At 37.6% G+C, this 16682-nt stretch overlaps 2 protein-coding genes across 3 annotated transcripts; one reads left to right on the forward strand and one right to left on the reverse strand.

Annotated features, from left to right (window-relative positions):
* The first annotated feature begins 7164 nt into the window (after nt 1–7164).
* Nucleotides 7165–8724, forward strand: LOC104108556 (probable aquaporin TIP-type RB7-5A). Its single transcript, XM_009617621.4, has 3 exons — nt 7165–7378; nt 7673–7923; nt 8208–8724. The coding sequence occupies exons 1-3, from the start codon at nt 7252–7254 to the stop codon at nt 8580–8582; spliced, it is 753 nt and encodes a 250-aa protein (XP_009615916.1). The 5' UTR covers nt 7165–7251; the 3' UTR covers nt 8583–8724.
* A 415-nt stretch (nt 8725–9139) lies between these two features.
* On the reverse strand, nt 9140–14188 carry LOC104108557 (formyltetrahydrofolate deformylase 2, mitochondrial-like). 2 transcript variants are annotated; one of them, XM_009617623.4, is made up of 8 exons: nt 13990–14188; nt 13687–13799; nt 11368–11518; nt 11195–11268; nt 10914–11073; nt 10541–10639; nt 10341–10427; nt 9140–9491 (listed from the first exon to the last, which is right to left on the reverse strand). In XM_009617623.4, the coding sequence occupies exons 1-8, from the start codon at nt 14092–14094 to the stop codon at nt 9345–9347; spliced, it is 936 nt and encodes a 311-aa protein (XP_009615918.1). In that variant the 5' UTR covers nt 14095–14188; the 3' UTR covers nt 9140–9344. The 2 variants fall into 2 exon arrangements, with proteins under 2 accessions (XP_009615918.1, XP_009615917.1); XM_009617622.4 differs by having other exon boundaries at nt 13960–14182.
* Between the last annotated feature and the right edge of the window lie 2494 nt (nt 14189–16682).

Below are 16682 nucleotides of genomic sequence, written 5' to 3' on the forward strand. Positions count from 1 at the left end.
GTAAATCTGTGAGTTTTACTGCAAACTCTTCCTTAGAACACCAAATACCTCCATTCTTTGTCTAAAAAATTTTAAATGGCAAAAATGTCTAAAACTGTTCCATAAAAAGAGACTGTTTCTTCATCTCAACCTGCTGGTGGCGAGGATGTGGAAGAGCCCCGCCCTGAGGAATTCATTTCGGTTGGGTGTTCGACTGTAGGTGATTTTAAAATTGAAAAGCCTTCTCTGATACCGGGTCGGTGTAAGCCGATGTCGAGGCATCAATGTTCAATTACCGAAAAGGTTCTCGATAAAGTTATACAGGAATGCAACTGGGATAATAAACTAGTAGTAATCCCATCGCCCGATGAATCAATTACTACCCACGTCGAAGGGTTCTTAAGTGTTTATACTTATCCTTTCACGTTGGGACCTCTAGACCCTATCATCGTTGCCTTTTGTAAGAGGTACGATATGACCCTCGGCTAAATCCACCCTTCCTTTTGGAGGATAGTGATTCTTTTTCAATTTTTCTCAAGCAAGGTCGAGGGGCGTATCTTCACCTTCGATCACCTTATGTGCCTTTACAGTCCCCGACTTTATCGAGGAGGGTTGATCAAGCTTGTTCGCCGAGCAACCAAAGCGCCATTCTCGAGCATAGATGAGACTCGGGATCAGGGTTGGATGGGCCGCTTTGTTCAAATCAGAACCTCGGACCTAATCCCTGCCGATGACTTGCCATTTCCCGAGAGATGGAATATGAGCCGTGAGTAAATGTTTCTCTTTGCCCGTTTTGATTTTGTGATTGCCTTCTATTTTGTTGATCCATTTTTCTTTCCTAATCACAGCCATAGCTCGAATGCCGGAACTGATCCCGGATCTTAGGCAATAGGTCGAAAGTCTGGTGTTACAAAGACCGTACTCTGAGCGTGCTTGGGTCGAATTATCAAAGGGTCGATGGGAGGCCCGCAGTCATGGTAAATCTTTTTTATCGACTTGCCTCTTCATCGGTTTGTATGGTAAATCTCCCTCTTCCCTTTTGTAGGACTTGGGAAAGATGTAGTCATGAGGCCCCCATCTGGTGGCGAAGAAGTTCCTGTCCTGAAGCAGGTAAAAGAAAGGAAGAGAAAAGAAGTATCGGCTCCCCGAGCTCGGAAAAGAAGAAACCGGCTAAGATATCTCGAAAGCCGAAGGGGGGATCTGGTGTTGTGTCTTCGGAAGTGGTCCGCCATTTAAGGTACGAGCCCGAAGAAGGAGAGGAGAATTTAGCCTGCATACGGGCTAATGTTATGATTCAACAGTCTTCCAATTTGGTGGAAGCAAATCAGGGAACCTTGGCCATAATCCTAGAACAAAAAGAAGTCGAGATTATCCCTTCTCGAGCTAAGATGATAGAAAGGGATACCGAGGGTGGATCTTCTCGGGCAGTAGAAGGTATTTCAAGGGATGAATTCGGGATAGTTGACATTGGAGAATCCCCTCAGATTTCGGATTCCATGATTCAAGAGGCCGTCATGTTGGAGGATCAGTCCTATAAGGGTATTCAGGAGTCGGCCAATATCCATGGTTTTCTGGAGGGGCTCGAGTCAGGTGCCTCGGAGGAGGTTGCCGATTTTGGTGGAATTAGGTACCCAAAAAAGCATCGTGGTCGGGTTCTGCTGAGCCTTCATCGATTCATAAACTGGTGGACCAATTTTCGGTCCCGAGTATCGATCCCGACCGAAGGCGGAAGATAGTGCTCTCTGTACCTACGGATACCCGAATTCTTTCTTCCCCTGTGGGGATTGCCAGTTACCTTCGGTCCTTGGTGACCAAAGAGGATCAATCAGTGATGAATAAGTAGGGCCCGCCTGTTTCTTCAACGAGGCCCAACATGCTTTGAATCGGGTAAATTTGATGGTGTTTTCGCCACTTCTTTTACATATAGAGTTATAGGTAATTCTAATGTTTCTTCTTTTGTTTGCAGGCTTCAGTGTTGCATCACGAGGCCTTTCTTCGAATCCGGGAGGAGCATGATGCCGAGGTTCGGAGCCTCACTGAGAAGAGTGACTCGTACAAGCTCCTTAGTGAAAAACTTCGAGCAGATTTGACAGCAGCTCGGGAAGAGCATGAGGAGATGGCTAAGCAGGTATTCCGAATGTTCCATGATAGTGAAGATGAAAAAGAGATAACCACTAATGATCCGATTTTACAGGTTCGACAGAGGATTGAGCAGATTGGACGACTTAACTCACAGGTAGATGCGCTACTGGCCGAGGCAGAAGAATTTAAAAAGTGTATGGATATCCATGCCTCGAAAAACGAAGTCGTCGAAGCTCAGTTGGAGTTGTCTGATGCCCAACTTTGATCTGCGAAAGAAAACACTTTGGGGTTGATCAAAAAGATGAAAGAGCTTCAGCATCGGTTGGATTTGGCCACTTCAGATAAAGCAGATTCGGCCAAAGAACTTGAAGTGGCCAGATCTGAGGTGATCGAGGCCAATTAAAGAGTTAATGCCAAAGTGGCTCAGTTCAGGATCGATGTCGAGGTTAACCAAGCCAAAGCTGAGAGCATGGTCGAACATGCAAAATGGCAAGCTCGACGAGAGGCTCTCGAGGAGGTCAGAGCTCAGGGCTTCGATATTGGGGCCGAGATTGAAGTCGCCAGGGCGGAAGAGAACAAAGCTCGGAGGTTGGCCTTTCCCGAGGAGGACTCCAATGACTCGGGGGAGTCTGAAGATGAGGATGATGCTGAGAATACAGCCTCCGATGAAGATTGAGTCATTTAGGGCCTTAGGTCGTTTGCTGCGTTCTTTCGATACCGCTTTCGGTTTTTGTATAAAGAACTTCCTTTTGGCAGAGTAGCCGCCTCTGTACAAAATATTTGTAAATATAAATCTTTCGTCCTTTTGAAGCAAAAGAGCCTTTCAAGCTAAATATATAGTTTGAATTTTAATCTATGTTGCCTTCGAGCCTCATGGGTAGTCCCCTTTGCTTTATCGGGCTCGAACATCCTTCAGCTTTAAATAGTCAAGTGTTCGTTTGAATTCGAAGAAATGAGTAGTTTTACTCAAAATAATGTATCCCGAAGGCATAATGGTCGAGTGAGTTCTTTCTCGAATTCAAAATAAAAGTAGCCCGTAGGCTTAGTAGTCGAGTGAATGATTCGAACTCAAAATAATGTAGCCCGTAGGCTTAACGGTTGAGTGAGTTCTTGCTCGAACTCGAAAATAAAAGTAGCCCGTATGCTTTGCAATCGAGTGAATGATTTGAACTCGATGCAATGTAGCCCGTAGGCGTAATAGTCGAGTGAGTGCTTGCTCAAACTCGAAATAAAAGTAGCACGTAGGCTTAGTAGTCGAGTGAATGATTCGAACTCGAAATAATGTAGCCCGTAGGCTTAATGGTCGAGTGAGTGTTTGCTCGAACTCGAAAATAAAAGTAGCTTGTAGGCTTTGCAGTCGAGTGAGTGCTTGCTCGAACTAAAAATAAAAGTAGCTCGTAGGCTTTGCAGTCGAGTGAATGATTCGAACTCGATGCAATGTAGCCCGTAGGCGTAATAGTCGAGTGAGAGCTTTCTCAAACTCGAAATAAAAGCAGCCCGTAGGCTTAGTGGTCGAGTGAGTGCTTGCTCAAATGCGAAATAAAAGTAGCCCGTAGGCTTAGTGGTCGAGTGAATGATTCGAACTCGAAATAATGTAGCACGTCAGCTTAACGGTCGAGTGAGTGCTTACTCGAACTCGAAAATAAAAGTAGCCCGTAGGCTTTGCAGTCGAGTGAATGATTCGAACTCGATACAATGTAGCCCGTAGGCGTAATAGTCTAGTGAGTACTTGCTCGAACTCGAAATAAAAGTAGCCCGTATGCTTAGTAGTCGAGTGAATGATTCGAACTCGAAATAATGTAGCCCGTAGGCTTAATGGTCGAGTGAATGATTCGAACTCGAAATAATGTAGTCCGTCGGCTTAACGGCCGAGTGAGTGCTTGCTCGAACTCGAAAATAAAAGTAGCTCGTAGGCTTTGCAGTCGAGTGAATGATTCGAACTCGATGCAATGTAGCCCGTAGGTGTAATAGTCGAGTGAGTGCTTGCTCGACCTCGAAATAAAAGTAGCCCATAGGCTTAGTAGTCGAGTGAATGATTCGAACTCGAAATAATGTAGCCCGTAGGCTTAATGGTCGAGTGAGTATTTGCTCGAACTCGAAATAAAAGTAGCCTGTAGTCTTAGTGGTCGAGTGAGTGATTGCTTGAACTCGAAATAAAAGTAGCCCGTAGGCTTAGTGGTCGAGTGAGTGCTTGCTCGAACTCGAAATAAAAGTAGCATGTAGGCTTAGTGGTCGAGTGAATGATTCGAACTTGAAATAATGTAGTCCGTCGGCTTAACGGTCGAGTGAGTGCTTGCTCGAACTCGAAAATAAAAGTAGCCCGTAGGTTTTGCAGTCGAGTGAATGATTCGAACTCGATGCAATGTAGCCCGTAGGCATAATAGTCGAGTGAGTGCTTGCTCGAACTCGAAATAAAAGTAGCCCGTAGGCTTAGTAGTCGAGTGAATGATTCGAACTCGAAATAATGTAGCCCGTAGGCTTAATAGTCAAGTGAGTGTTTGCTCGAACTCGAAAATAAAAGTAACCCGTAGGCTTAATGGTCGAGTGAGTGCGGGCTCCGTTCTGGGGGTGATTTCTCGAAGCGGATTGGAATCCGGCCTGCTTTGTATACAAGTTTGGCTCTGCAACTGAGCTATCGCTACTTGTTGGGCTTTTAGCATCTCAAAGATCATACGCAAGCTGGCCCCGATTTCTCCCGCGTTATGGGTGTCTCGGGCTACGGATCGAGTACCGCCCTGAATGCTTCTTTCCGGTTCGGAACGCTGATTCGCCTCCAGAGCTATTTGTGAATTGACATCCAATGTTACTTCGGCTCGAATTTCGGGTACTTCGATTCGAGCCTCAGTGCCATCGTCAAGTGGCCTTCCGGCCCCGGGTGCCAAGTTGTTGGTTTCATCTTGAAGGTCGGCTTTGAGGTCGATAGGTAAAGCCATTGCTGATTTGAAGTTGTAAGCTGGTGTGTACTATAGATTTATATCAAATAATCACTGTTATCCTTAGCCCCACGGTGGGCGCCAAACTGTTTACTCGAAAAATCGAATAACATTAAATTTAGTATGGTTCTAAGGATACGTAATATCCTTTGATACAAAGATAACAATACAAGTATTTTGACTACGAGAATAGGAATGATGAACAGAAAGAATGTATAGGATGAAGTAAGACAAGCACAAGGAGATATCTTTGTCTATGAGAAAAGGCCTTTTTCCAATCTGTTCAATGCCCTTTTGCTTACAAGGATCCCCCTCTTTTATAATAGAGGGTCATTACTTTATTTACAATAAAATAATAAAATAAAGTATATAGTGGAGGACCCATGATGACTTATTTCTTCCTCGATTTTCGCCGAGATTCTCTCCCATAGTGCGGTTGCAACGGCCCTTGTCTGCGAGCTCGATACTGGTTCGAGCTCGGCATTGGACCGAGCCCTCGGCCTTGGTCCGAGCTCGATTCTGACTTGGGGTCTCGGTATTCGGGGTGAGTGTTGGTCGGTCTATGCATCTTCGATAATCTCCATTTTGCCTCGTAGTTCGATTTGGATATGAGCTCGATAATGATACCGAGCTTGTCATTGATCGGTCTTAGAGCTCGAAGTTCGACGCCTTTACTTCGGACCTTGACCGAGCTTGTTATGTAGATATCCTTTGATCGAAACATTATCGTTTTGACCAATCCGTATGACTGACTCAAATCGGTTTGACCGCACACAAGATTATTTTCGAAAGACCCTCGACGTCTTGGAGTATAAAATAATTTAGTAAAGAGAGTAATTGTTCGTTAAAAATCTTGACACCATTCCAAGCATACCCCTTATTGTACTTCAATTAATTATCATTATATCAGCATAAACATTATAATAAGTTTCTTGCGTGTTGGAACGTCATTTTAGTTATTCTAAAGAGGAAATAGTTTCTTTTTTGCTCATGACATCAGACATCTGGACTACTATACTGGAGTTTACCTTTTCTTCTCCTCTTTTTCTTATTGTTCCTCTAAAAAAAATTATCACTTTTTAAATGCATTAGTTAAACTTATCTCAACAACGTTTAAAATTCATTTCTTGAATGCCCATTACAATGTAATAGTATAACTTAATTAGTCGTCTCCATGAACCATTAATACGTACGGAGTAATATAAAACACCATTGGGGAGTTCAATTTGCAATAATTTCTTGCAAAAATGTAAAGTACCTTTTTGTTCTTGCAAAATTTTACAAATAAAAATTTGCAGCTCTTTTTTTTCTCTCTCTCCAAATACTAGCTCAAAACCCACAAATATTTTTGAATTTATGGCATACTTTTAGAATGCGTTTGATGCAACTATTTTCCTTTAGGAAATATTCACAACAATCTAAGACAATCAAAAAGTAGAAAATAGTTTGTAAAAAGGGATGTGGAGGACATCTTAATCAAATATTTTCAGTTTAAAACTTGAAAATGAAAAAACACCCGAAAGGAAATGATTCGTTCTTTAATATGTCCTACACAATGTGAATTTGAATTAGTTTGGTCATACGGTATATCATATGATTATAAATAAAAAAAATTAGCAAAAGAATATAATTTATTAAATATTTTACATCATACCAAACACAACCGCATTATATATAATCTTAATTATCATTATCACCAGCATCAACATTATAATGATTCCCCTATGCGTTGGAACGTCATTATAGTTATTCTAAACAAGAAAGAAATTTGTTCTTGACATCAGACATCTAGTATTATAACTCTAGTGGAGCTTACCTTTTCTTTTCCTTCTTTTTTTTCTTCTTAAAAAACTATCACTTTTTAAATCTTGTTATATTAGTTAAGCTTATCTAAACAAAGTTTTAAATTCATTTCTTAAACGTCCATTACAATGTAATATAACTTAGTCGTCTCAATTAAACCATTAATGTGAAATATAAATCAAAAAAAGCCAAAGGGCGGTGGGACGGCGCCAATCATTTGTCCTAGTCCACTCAAATAAGGCCCATGGTCGGCAAAACCAAACACAAAATGTGTTATTTTTAATTTTTTCCTCTTTTATTGTTAAAGTTGCAAAATGTGTTATTTTTGGTAAGACCCTATGGATATATAAAGACAGGTTATGTGAAACTTGGAAAACCATCAAGTTTTAAGCAAAACCCTCTTAAGAACTTAAATTGAGCTTCTTTTGGGGCATTTTTCTAGTGAGAACTAAAAATGGTGAGGATTGCCTTTGGTAGCATTGGTGACTCTTTTAGTGTTGGATCATTGAAGGCCTATGTAGCTGAGTTTATTGCTACTCTTCTCTTTGTGTTTGCTGGGGTTGGGTCTGCTATAGCTTATAGTAAGTAACACTTCTCTAATTAAACTTGCATGCTAACATAAATACTTAATCTGCTCTAGCACTAAATAGTAAAAAGAGCAATCAGGTGCGCTAAGGTCCCATTAATTCGTTATGCACATGCCACGGAGTCTAGAGAAAGACTAGACTGGCTCTATCATATTCAATTTTACCTTACATTTTACTAGATGCCGTTTTCTCAATCCATAACTGAAAACAACATAACTTTTACAGTTACACCAAGACTGCCTAATTAACCTTTTTTTTTTTTTTTTGCTTTGTGGGGTGATTTTGTAGATAAATTGACAGCAGATGCAGCTCTTGATCCAGCTGGTCTAGTAGCAGTAGCTGTGGCTCATGCATTTGCATTGTTTGTTGGGGTTTCCATAGCAGCCAATATTTCAGGTGGCCATTTGAATCCAGCTGTAACTTTGGGATTGGCTGTTGGTGGAAACATCACCATCTTGACTGGCTTCTTCTACTGGATTGCCCAATTGCTTGGCTCCACAGTTGCTTGCCTCCTCCTCAAATACGTTACTAATGGATTGGTATGTACTGCTATCATTTTCAATCCATATTATATGTCTTTTTATATTTTTCACAACTTCAATAAAAAAACAACTTTACCTAAGATCAGCCTAAGCGGTCGTATAGCCGTCCATCCAACCCTTTAAATTAAAAAGAGCCGGCAGATACATAATATATGTATATTTCATGTAGAATATTTGTATAATTAGTGTATATTGTACGTATATCGACTAGAAAAAATAAATAATGAATATGACCGTTTATTTGTAATTGGAGTTGGGCCTCATATGTTGGTTTTTGGCAGGCTGTTCCAACCCATGGAGTTGCTGCTGGGCTCAATGGATTACAAGGAGTGGTGATGGAGATAATCATAACCTTTGCACTGGTCTACACTGTTTATGCAACAGCAGCAGACCCTAAAAAGGGCTCACTTGGAACCATTGCACCCATTGCAATTGGGTTCATTGTTGGGGCCAACATTTTGGCAGCTGGTCCATTCAGTGGTGGGTCAATGAACCCAGCTCGATCATTTGGGCCAGCTGTGGTTGCAGGAGACTTTTCTCAAAACTGGATCTATTGGGCCGGCCCACTCATTGGTGGAGGATTAGCTGGGTTTATTTATGGAGATGTCTTTATTGGATGCCACACCCCACTTCCAACCTCAGAAGACTATGCTTAAAACTTAAAAGAAGACAAGTCTGTCTTCAATGTTTCTTTGTGTGTTTTCAAATGCAATGTTGATTTTTAATTTAAGCTTTGTATATTATGCTATGCAACAAGTTTGTTTCCAATGAAATATCATGTTTTGGTTTCTTTTGAAAGACTGAGGATATCTAAAGCCTATGCATGTGTACATTCATTTAGACAAAGCTAAATAACTCTAAAATAACAGTGGCCACACAAGAAAGAAACAACAACAACATACCTAGTATAGTTTCGCAGGTGCGGTTTGAGGAGGATAGTGTGTACGCAGACCTTACCCTCACCTGGCGAGGTAGAGAGGTTGTTTCCGATAGAACCTGGCTCAAAAAAAAAGGTGAAAAGGGAGAAAAGAGAAGAAGAAGAAGAAGAAGAAGAAGAAGAAGAAGAAAGAGGAAGAAAGAGGAAGAAGAGGGAAACTAAGGACGATAAGGAAAGAAACTGGAAAGAAAATTTCAAGCCACTAACCTTTTCAAGTAACACATAGTTTAGAAAGTTCTACACCCAGTTACGGCTTTGAAGCAAGTTTGATGATAATAAGATGAATTGGAAGAAACCTGTCATTTTCTCTCTTTTTCTTGAACAGTTCTTGACTCATGTAGTATTGGTATAAACCAGTCAACTCTTCTCTTTTCTGAATAGTGTGTGTACAATATATTAAAGTCACAACACTAATATCCATACTTCCCTGTAACTAAATGTACAAAGATTTATGGTGTCCCCATTCCCACTTGGGTTATACTCAAAATACAACAGTCTTGTCTTTTTCATATGGTAAAACGCGCAACTCGCAGTATGATTTAATTGCTTTTGCTAAACACTGTTTCTCAAGATCCTCAGACTTCTGAATAAAGCTCCGCAAATTGTCTCTATGAGAAACTCTTTCAACCTGAAAGAAGAAAGGTTCTGTAAAAGCATGAAGCTGAAATCATAAAATGATGGTGAACGTTTAGCGGATGATAATCGACTAGTTTCTCAAATTAGGGGCCGATTTGCTAAGATGGTAAGGGAACACTAGTATAAAGATTTCAAATATTTTGAACTTAAAAATGCATTATCCTCTTCTCAAATCCTTTCCATCGCTTCGTATTCCTTCGAGAGAACCAATCTCTCAGGTCTACCTTCATACATTCTACCGAACAGTTACTGGATTTAAAGTCAAAATATCAAATCCAAGGCCAAGACTCAAGACGATGCAAGTAAACGAAGTGCATTGAAACAATCAAGAACATGAAGCAGCATTATGCCAATGAACACACACACGCACACGCACGCACGCACCCATGTGGCATTTAGACAGCTTTTTGAAAATATTTTTGAACAAGAATTTTTATGAAAAACGAATGTGTTTGGGTGACCATGTTTTCGTATTAGGATTAATGTATTTTCTCTAAGAGCACACAACCAAATTGTAACTTATTGCTCCGTAAGACTTTCAACCAAAAGCATGTCTTTGTTTTACAGATAATTCGTTTTTCAAGAAGAGTAAAAAGAAAAAATGGGTTAATAAGTTTACGAAGTAATGATACATAAATTATGATTGAAGGCATGCTTTTAACTTCACGAAACAGAATCCAAAGAAAGAGAAAAGCTAGGTAGGACTGCAACCATAGAATGATAAGCTGTTAAAGATTGAACATGCAGGTTGGATCCTAAAACTAATTTTTGGAGTTCCAATGCACATAAAAAAGCTTACAAATAGTAAAGACATTGCATGGTTAGACATAAGAATACTTACCATTTGCTCGATGATTGGACCTGCATCAAGTCCTTCACTAACAAAGTGACTTGTTGCACCAATCAACTTAACACCAGCCTCAAAAGCCTATCAAAAGATCACGAATAAAAAGCCTCAAGTTTGTAAACCATCATAGAAAGAAGTTCCAGAGTAAGAGTGGAAAATGACCATTTTAAGGAAAAGGAGTCTGGAAATTGAACCTGCTTAGATGGACTCCCGCCCTTGAATGATGGCAAAAGGCCATGGTGAATGTTAATGATATCCTTCCCATAACTTTCTAAGAACTCTGCAGAGAATACCTGCATGACAAGTGCAACCTTAAATTACGAAAGCAACTTAAGGAGTGAACTGCAACATTTATTAGGAGTTTTATAATGGTGAACATCATGAAATGACATGAATCATGTAAATTATAAACAACCAGTTTAAATCATTTAAACTGAACCATCTAATATAAGCAATAGAAAAAAAGTTTTCTAACACAGAACTGCCTCTGTTGCCCAACAGAACCGCCCCTTGATATAATCAAGAGAAAGCACCAGTAAGAGTTCAATGTCCCAGAATTTTGATTACCTGCATGTATCTAGCAAGTACCAAAAAATCAGTATCATGAACTAATTTCAAGATCTCTACTTCTCTTTTCGTCCCCATAGTTGTCGGCAAATAATAGTATGGAATTCCATGCCTTTCAAGTAACCGAATCACATGAGCGTCTGGACCTCGATCGTGGTTGCTGTTAAACAAAGAAATACATTTTATATGATAAAAAATATTTTATAGTAAGTAATTTACATGATAACTGATTCTTTGAATTGAAAATAAATAGTATAATGAAGAAATTGCATATGCTTAACCTTATTACAGAAGTTACATCAACAGGAAGCCTACCATTCTGCCACCTGTGCAACAAATCTACAAGACAATGGTCCTGCAACAAGTTGATGACAGTTTTTACATTAAAAATGGTACTAAGAAAGGTTTCGGCATAACACATAAATCAGTTGTTGACCAGTCTTGGGATCAGAACCTGCTTTGAAGCAAGAACTGCGATCTTATATTTGGGATCTATTTCAGGAACCCGAACAACAGACTTCATTGCATTAAACATCTTTGATAGCTTAAAGAAGTCCTCATCCATTTCCCCTCGGGGCCATTTAGCAGGGTCAAAAGCAAACTCACTGTAATTGAAGCAAGATTTACTTTGTATTATTCTTATGACTTACCAGGAAAAGGAAAAAACAAAAATAAAAGAGCTATGAACATAGCTGACCAATCCAAAACAAAAGATAATATTCTAGGTATCTGGCAAAACGTTACGGCTAATTCTGAATAAATATACCACATAGTACCACTTACAAAGACACATAAGGACCATTGGTTCATTACTTCTTGCAAAATGAACATTTTACCTCTTTCACCACAAATAAAAAGAGAAAAGAAAATACAGTTCATTTTAATATGCTTCATAAGACAGTAATTGACAAAAATACTTAGCAAGACATTAGGTTCTTCATTTACTTTTGATCAGTCCTTAGGTTCTTACTTTATAAACAGATCAACTTCAAAAGACAATTGCTCTATCAACACTATTGAGTGAATAATCTTTATGAAGATCTCTTGTTATTAGAAGATACAGAGTAACTGAGTATATCGTCATGAAAGCATGGAGTTAACATTTTCATAGACGCCTGAAACAGCCCTGAAAACTCACATAAGTTAATCTTAAATTGAATATTACTGGCCAGGGTCTCTTTGCAATAGATATAAGTTTTTTTTCTTTTTCTTTTTTGGCTTATGCAAGGTGAGCCTCATTTGACTACCTAGATAAATATAAAATTGTTTGTGAAGTGTTTGCCACTCTCCAAGCATGCTAAGTTAATTGATTCTCAAAATCACTCTCTACCGATAGAATATTGTAGCTGCAAGATTATATAATGTGTCGACAAAATGGTCCTTCAGCATCCTTATCTGCTGCTACAGGTACCTCTGTTACTGCTTATGTTATTATGAACTAACCAAATGATGATTCACCAGTATTATGTCACTGCTATAACAATTTTCTCTTATTGATACAACAATCACAAGAAGAAGCCACTGCAGAATACTCAATATATTTCTTCTCATTATTTTTTACGAGCATACTTAATAAAGCTCATTGTGATTAACCATGATTGCAAAATTAAAATTTCTTATAGAAGAGGAATGAAGTAATCCGGTACAAGCATGTCCAAGCATGACACTGTACACAAATGTTTTCCTTAACCAGAATCCAGTTAGGATGAATAAATGGTAGGGGATGGATAACTTTCTTTTTGAAAAACAGAATCCAGCTACGCTATACATTATCAAAATTTTTATGAGTTTTAAGTTCTATAGGCTACAGTATAAAACATAGTTACACAATCTAGTCACTTACAGCTTGTTTGGATGGTCGTTACCTATTATATCGTATCGTATTGTTACTTTAAATACGATATTTATTTTGGTTATTACTTAAATTTTATTGTATCGTATCGTTAAATCCGTCGTTACGTAACGACGAAATGTGTCACTTTATGTAACGACCGATTTGGTGTGGTTGCGTCGTTATCTTGTCTTTTTCTCTCATCTCACCCTTCACTATTATTAAATTATTTTATTTTATTATTTACCCACCCTTTTTATATAATAAATTTACCCCGTATCATAATTTTACTTTATAATATGACAAATTTATTATTCATATTGCTGGTGCATGATATCATGAAACAACGGTAAACGATACAATTTATCCATACATTGTATTCATCAAATAATAAAGTACAATACAATACAATACAATACGATACATTATGGAACGATGTGTAACAACCATCCAAACAAGTTGTTATCAGGGAATTACAAGTAATCTCTATGATAAACATTACTTGGTAACTTCATGCAAAAGGTAACTAAACAGCTATAGTAGGTTAAACCATGGGAGGGGGTTCATCCGACCCCCTTCACCCAAAAATTACATTGTATATATAAGGCAAAATCTATTTTTTACCTCTATATAATATGTTTTGAATCCCTTTGATACAACCCAAAAGCATAGCTTAGTGATAAAAGGAGTTCAAAATTTTTGTGAGGTCAATGGTTCAATTCCCTCTAGCTACAATCTCTTTTAATTTTTTTCTTTTTTGAACCCCGTTAGCGAAAATTCTGCCTCCGCCACGGGGTTAAACTACACTAAAAAAAGTCTTTACACTTTCAGTGTATATAACTTAAGTCCATTTTCTATAGTACTCCGGCTAGTGCAAAAGATTACACATAACCCAACCCCAAATGAGATACTACAAACTTAAGAGAAAGTAAGAGAAAATACCTTCTTGAGTAAAAGACATTCTTGTCTTCTGGAACAAAAACATCAGCGTTAAGAATATTTCCACCCCTTGATGCTATGCAATCTGATAGCTTTGCTACGATTCCTACTTCATCCTATTCACAAAAACGAATTCAATTCTCGTCTCAATCTCCCAATCAGTAGTCCTATTACATAAGACAAATAACCCACATCCGAATTCATTTATTACCCATGTTGGAAATGTTTATGTATGCTGGTAGTGCACTGTGCATACACATATGAACACTTACTTACTGGGCAATGAAAGACATGAATGCCATGTACCAGGGAATTTGAGGAGGACCCAAATGGGAATTTTACAGATTTGAGTGACCTTTTCGCAAATTTACTAACTTGCGGACCAAAGTTTGGGGATACCAATAGGTTCATGTCCTCGCTCCCACCTTCAGTTCTAATTTTTCTCTCCAAATTCTCACCAGCATTTCATATCCAAGTTTATCAGTCAAATCATACTCTTATCTGTTTCAGACATCTGTCCAACTTCCAACTTCCAAATGTGGGGCACAACAAGTCCACCACAACCACAACCACAACCACCTTTTGGACCTTTTAGGCACGTTTGCTTACATTTTTATCGCTCTCTTTCCGTCTTTTTATATTTTTGTACTATTGGGATATATTATCAACCATGCAGTTTAGACATAGTATTATATTTTATATTTTATGGAATAATTATTTATTTAATTTATTCAATTCAATAAAATACTATTTAAAATAGATCAATTGTTACATGTGTGTCCTTTAGTTTTGTAATAGATAATTTAGTGTATGGAGTCTTAGCTCATGCAAAGAAGATGTCGGTTCTCATAATTAATAAATTATGTTCACAATCGAAGATGTTATTGGGCAAAATATCTTGATGATTATAGCACAAGATTATAGTATAATTTGTCTTGATTATGGGAGTGGTTTTACTCCGACTTCTTGTGCTAGTATACTTAGTGTATATTGAACGGACCGAGTAGAGAAAAATTGTTATTGTACTGAAAATATATAAAATATTTTCTCTAATTCATTAAATGATCTTAAACTCCTAATCTTGATATAATTATTATGATCAATGTGATTTGTTTATTGTTTTGATTTATCAAAAGGTACAACTCTATTCAGAGTTAGTGTATGCTTAATAGATTGGACAATGACGAATAGCATTTGTGAAATAGTTGATAGAAACCATAACTCGGTTTTGAGTTTGATGATATCCCTTTTATGTAAGCTTATAAGTTTTCATGTGAAAACTCGACCGGTGGATTTTGTATCCGTCACATGAAATAGTTTAAGCGAAATTATAGAGGATTTAATTAGTTGATTAAATTAAATTATTAGTGATTTAATTTAATTAACTGATATTTGTGATCTTAACATGGGGAGTTAAAATAAGTGTTAGTGAATTTTCGAAATTCATATTGAGGAGTTCAATTGCAGTTTTTTAGTGGAATAAACTGCAATTAATTATAGTAGGAATTAATTCATCCAAATTTTCGAATTAATGCTATAATTGGTTGCCTCTTACTATTTATGTGGTCCCTGCTATACCTAGTAAAAACCTGGACTGGCTTGGGTAAAAAGTGACTCGGGAGAAAAATCATCTTGTAGAGTTAGATTAGGATTCTACTTGCACAAGCAGAATTCTACACGTTTTGGAGCCCTCTTTGGCTGAAAAACGAGTCTACATAGAAAGATATTTTTCACCCAATAACTCACCTTTTTTGAGTTGTACTATTGTTCTTGCTCACTCAAAGCAATTTCGTCCAAGGTCTTACTAGGACCATAGCAGAAGACTGTAGCCCTGGATTCTTGCTCTGAGGAGGACCTGTGCAACGTTTTCAAGAGGTTAGTGGTTTCGAATCTCGTAATTATATCATTGTCTAATTTACATGTATTTGATGCCTAATTTGTATGTTTACTTTCGCTGCGCATGTTCTAACATGTACATCACTTAAGAATAACTATTCAGCAATCTTAGTATAAGAATAAAGAATTATTTATTTAATTTATCATGTATCTCTCTTAAATATCTCATTTACTACTCTACTAAATGAAACGATGAGGGTAAGTTTTTTTTTTTTTTTTGTAAAAAATGTAAATGTACTTTTTTTTCTTTAGAAGTCAAAAATTCAGAGAAAATGACGAACATGGTCCCTTGTATTTTTGGGTTGGTTTAAAATAATCCCTTAAATATACTCCTAAATAGTTTTGGTCCTTTAAGTTTGCATTTCTGGTCTCCACCAACTATACTTGACTGCTTCATTTGAATTTGAAGTGCGGCAAATATGAACTTTATGATGGAAAATTTTGACAAATCTCCTTGCAGAAGTGAACGTGATTCACTCGACAAGAAATGCAGAGGAAAGGATGAATTTAAAATAGCAAAGGGGATGCCTCTTTCAAGCACCTATGCTACTCTACTACTCTATGGGGGAAGAAATGGCGTGGATTAAATGGTGGTCTATCCTCCAATTATGGATGATCCAATGCATGATCATGGTTAGTGGTGTACAAACCGAATCGAAAATCCGTGCCAAATACCAAATCGATTAAAAATCCCAATTATATTTGGTCTAATTTAGTTTGGTATTGAGTAAAACAAATTCGAACCAAACCAAAATATAAATATATAGTTTTTATATATATGCCTTTAAGACTTTTTATAGAATTTTCTTTAAAAAATATCTAGAAATATTTGCGACTCTTCTGGCATGTAATATTTCGTTAAATATGAAGTGCTCCATTTTTATTAACTTTAAATAATTGGTTGTACGATCACTTTCTTATCAAGTGTTACTAAAATGCGTCAATCTCTTTGTTCTTCCATATTCATATGTCAAAATCTATCAAAATTCGTATATATCTTTTTCGAATTTGAAGTGAAATTTCGATAATTTAAAATTAAATAGAACATATCATTATTTAGGTATCATATTGATTTTTATACTTAATTACTAAATTTGGTTAAC

The sequence above is a fragment of the Nicotiana tomentosiformis genome, chromosome 6 (genome assembly GCF_000390325.3).
Source record: "Nicotiana tomentosiformis chromosome 6, ASM39032v3, whole genome shotgun sequence".
NCBI lineage: Eukaryota > Viridiplantae > Streptophyta > Magnoliopsida > Solanales > Solanaceae > Nicotiana > Nicotiana tomentosiformis.